The 1754-nt window shown below is 34.4% G+C and overlaps 1 protein-coding gene across 1 annotated transcript; it reads left to right on the top strand.

Annotated features, from left to right (window-relative positions):
• The first annotated feature begins 962 nt into the window (after positions 1-962).
• LOC138876153 (uncharacterized) lies at positions 963-1754 on the top strand. Its single transcript, XM_070155055.1, has one exon. It carries the CDS (start codon positions 963-965, stop codon positions 1752-1754), a length of 792 nt encoding a protein of 263 aa, XP_070011156.1.

The following is a 1754-nucleotide window of genomic DNA, read 5'->3' as shown; positions in this document are numbered from 1 at the left end:
GATCGTCTCTGTACAATTACCAAAAACGACTTTGCAGTTGAAGTTGTCAAACTCAAGTCCAAAATCATTGCAGCATAAACACTCAACAAAATTATACATTTATACCTTGTTTCTGACCATCAACTTTATTAATAGAAGAATAAACCCAAAAATCCGTTCACCAAGTCATTTAAACTAAAATTAGTCGGTGAAGGTATAATATATACATAATTATGTATAATCAATATATAATTTATGTATATTGCTAGAAAAAATAAACGATGAATATAACCAACTATTTGTATAAAAATCCCTTATTAATATTGTGACGTAGACAAAGATATAACATAGTCTAGAAAGGGCAATCTAGTAATTTCATATTAGTTGGTTAGTTTGTTACTAACAACCATTCCTAATGTTAGTTAGTTAGTTAGTAGCTTCTATTTAATTGTTGACAATTAATTGGTAAGCTACATGTATATATTGATATACACCACTATGTAATTCATTCAGATAATAAGTATCACTTCTTTCTCTCTTAGTTTCTATCGACCTTCCTATCTGTTTCTTCTTCTTTCATCTTCTTCTTCATTCATCCAAATTGGGTTCAACCCAGATATTAGTTCATGGTATCAGAGCAGGATCAGCTAATTCAGTAGATGAAACCTCGATTCAACTTCTTGATTCAAAAAATCGAAATAGTTCTAAAATCTGCTTCTTCGTCATTTCAATCCTTGAAAATTCTTGATCGCTAGGGCTGGAAATGAACAACAAACTGTTCCTTCTGGAGTTCCAACGGTTCCTAATGGAGTTCCAACTGTTCCTCCTGGAGTACCTACTTCAATTCCTAACCAAGGAGGTTTGCATGTACTTGATTATAATCATTTGTTGTTTTTACGTCCATCTGATGTTAGTGGCATTCAAATCATATCGTTTCAACTAACTGGGATTGAAATTATTCCTTATGGTTTAGATCTATGAGAATGGCGTTGTTAGGAAGGAATAAGTTAGGATTAGTTGATGGGTCCTGTACCAAAGAAAGTTACCTAGAAAATTTGTGGAATCATTGGGAACGAGTGAATGCCATAGTACTTTCTTGGTTGATGAATTCTGTTAGCAGTGGGTTGCTGGGAGGTATAATGTATGCCTCAAGTGCACATGCTGTATGGAATGATTTGCATGAGAGATTTGATAAAGTTGATGGCTCAATATCGTATAATTTGCATAAAGAAATTGCAATGCTGAGTCAAGGAACAACATCTGCCTCTGCATACTTCTCAAGACTAAAAGATCTGTGGGAAGAGTTTGAGGCACTGGTCCCTGCACCTAGGTGTGACTGCCCAAAATCAAGAGAACTTGTGGTTCATTTGCAAAAATTAAAACTGTTTCAGTTCTTGATGGGATTAAATGATTCCAATGGTCAAGCTAGGAGTCAAATTCTGCTGATGAGTCCAATGCCATCAGTTAATCAAGCATATGTCATGGTGATTAGTGATGAGAGTCAAAAATCAGTTGCTAATAATACTGGCTTACTGAGAGCAAATCCTACATCTGGAACTAATCAATATGATGTAGCCATGTTAACCAAGATTGGTGGAAATAATCAGAGACTGACTAGGAAAAATTTCAATCTATTCTGTGAAGGATGCAAAATAAGAGGACATTCTAAAGAAAATTACTACAAAGTTGTAGGCTATCCTCCCGAATATAGAGAAAGGAAAATGAACACAAATACACACAGTGCTTACATCATGTTATCTGATATTGGTATATAG

The sequence above is a fragment of the Nicotiana sylvestris genome, chromosome 8, assembly GCF_000393655.2.
Source record: "Nicotiana sylvestris chromosome 8, ASM39365v2, whole genome shotgun sequence".
Lineage (NCBI taxonomy): Eukaryota > Viridiplantae > Streptophyta > Magnoliopsida > Solanales > Solanaceae > Nicotiana > Nicotiana sylvestris.
Note: the sequence above shows the minus strand (reverse complement) of the source record. Positions and strands in the feature narration are given on the sequence as shown.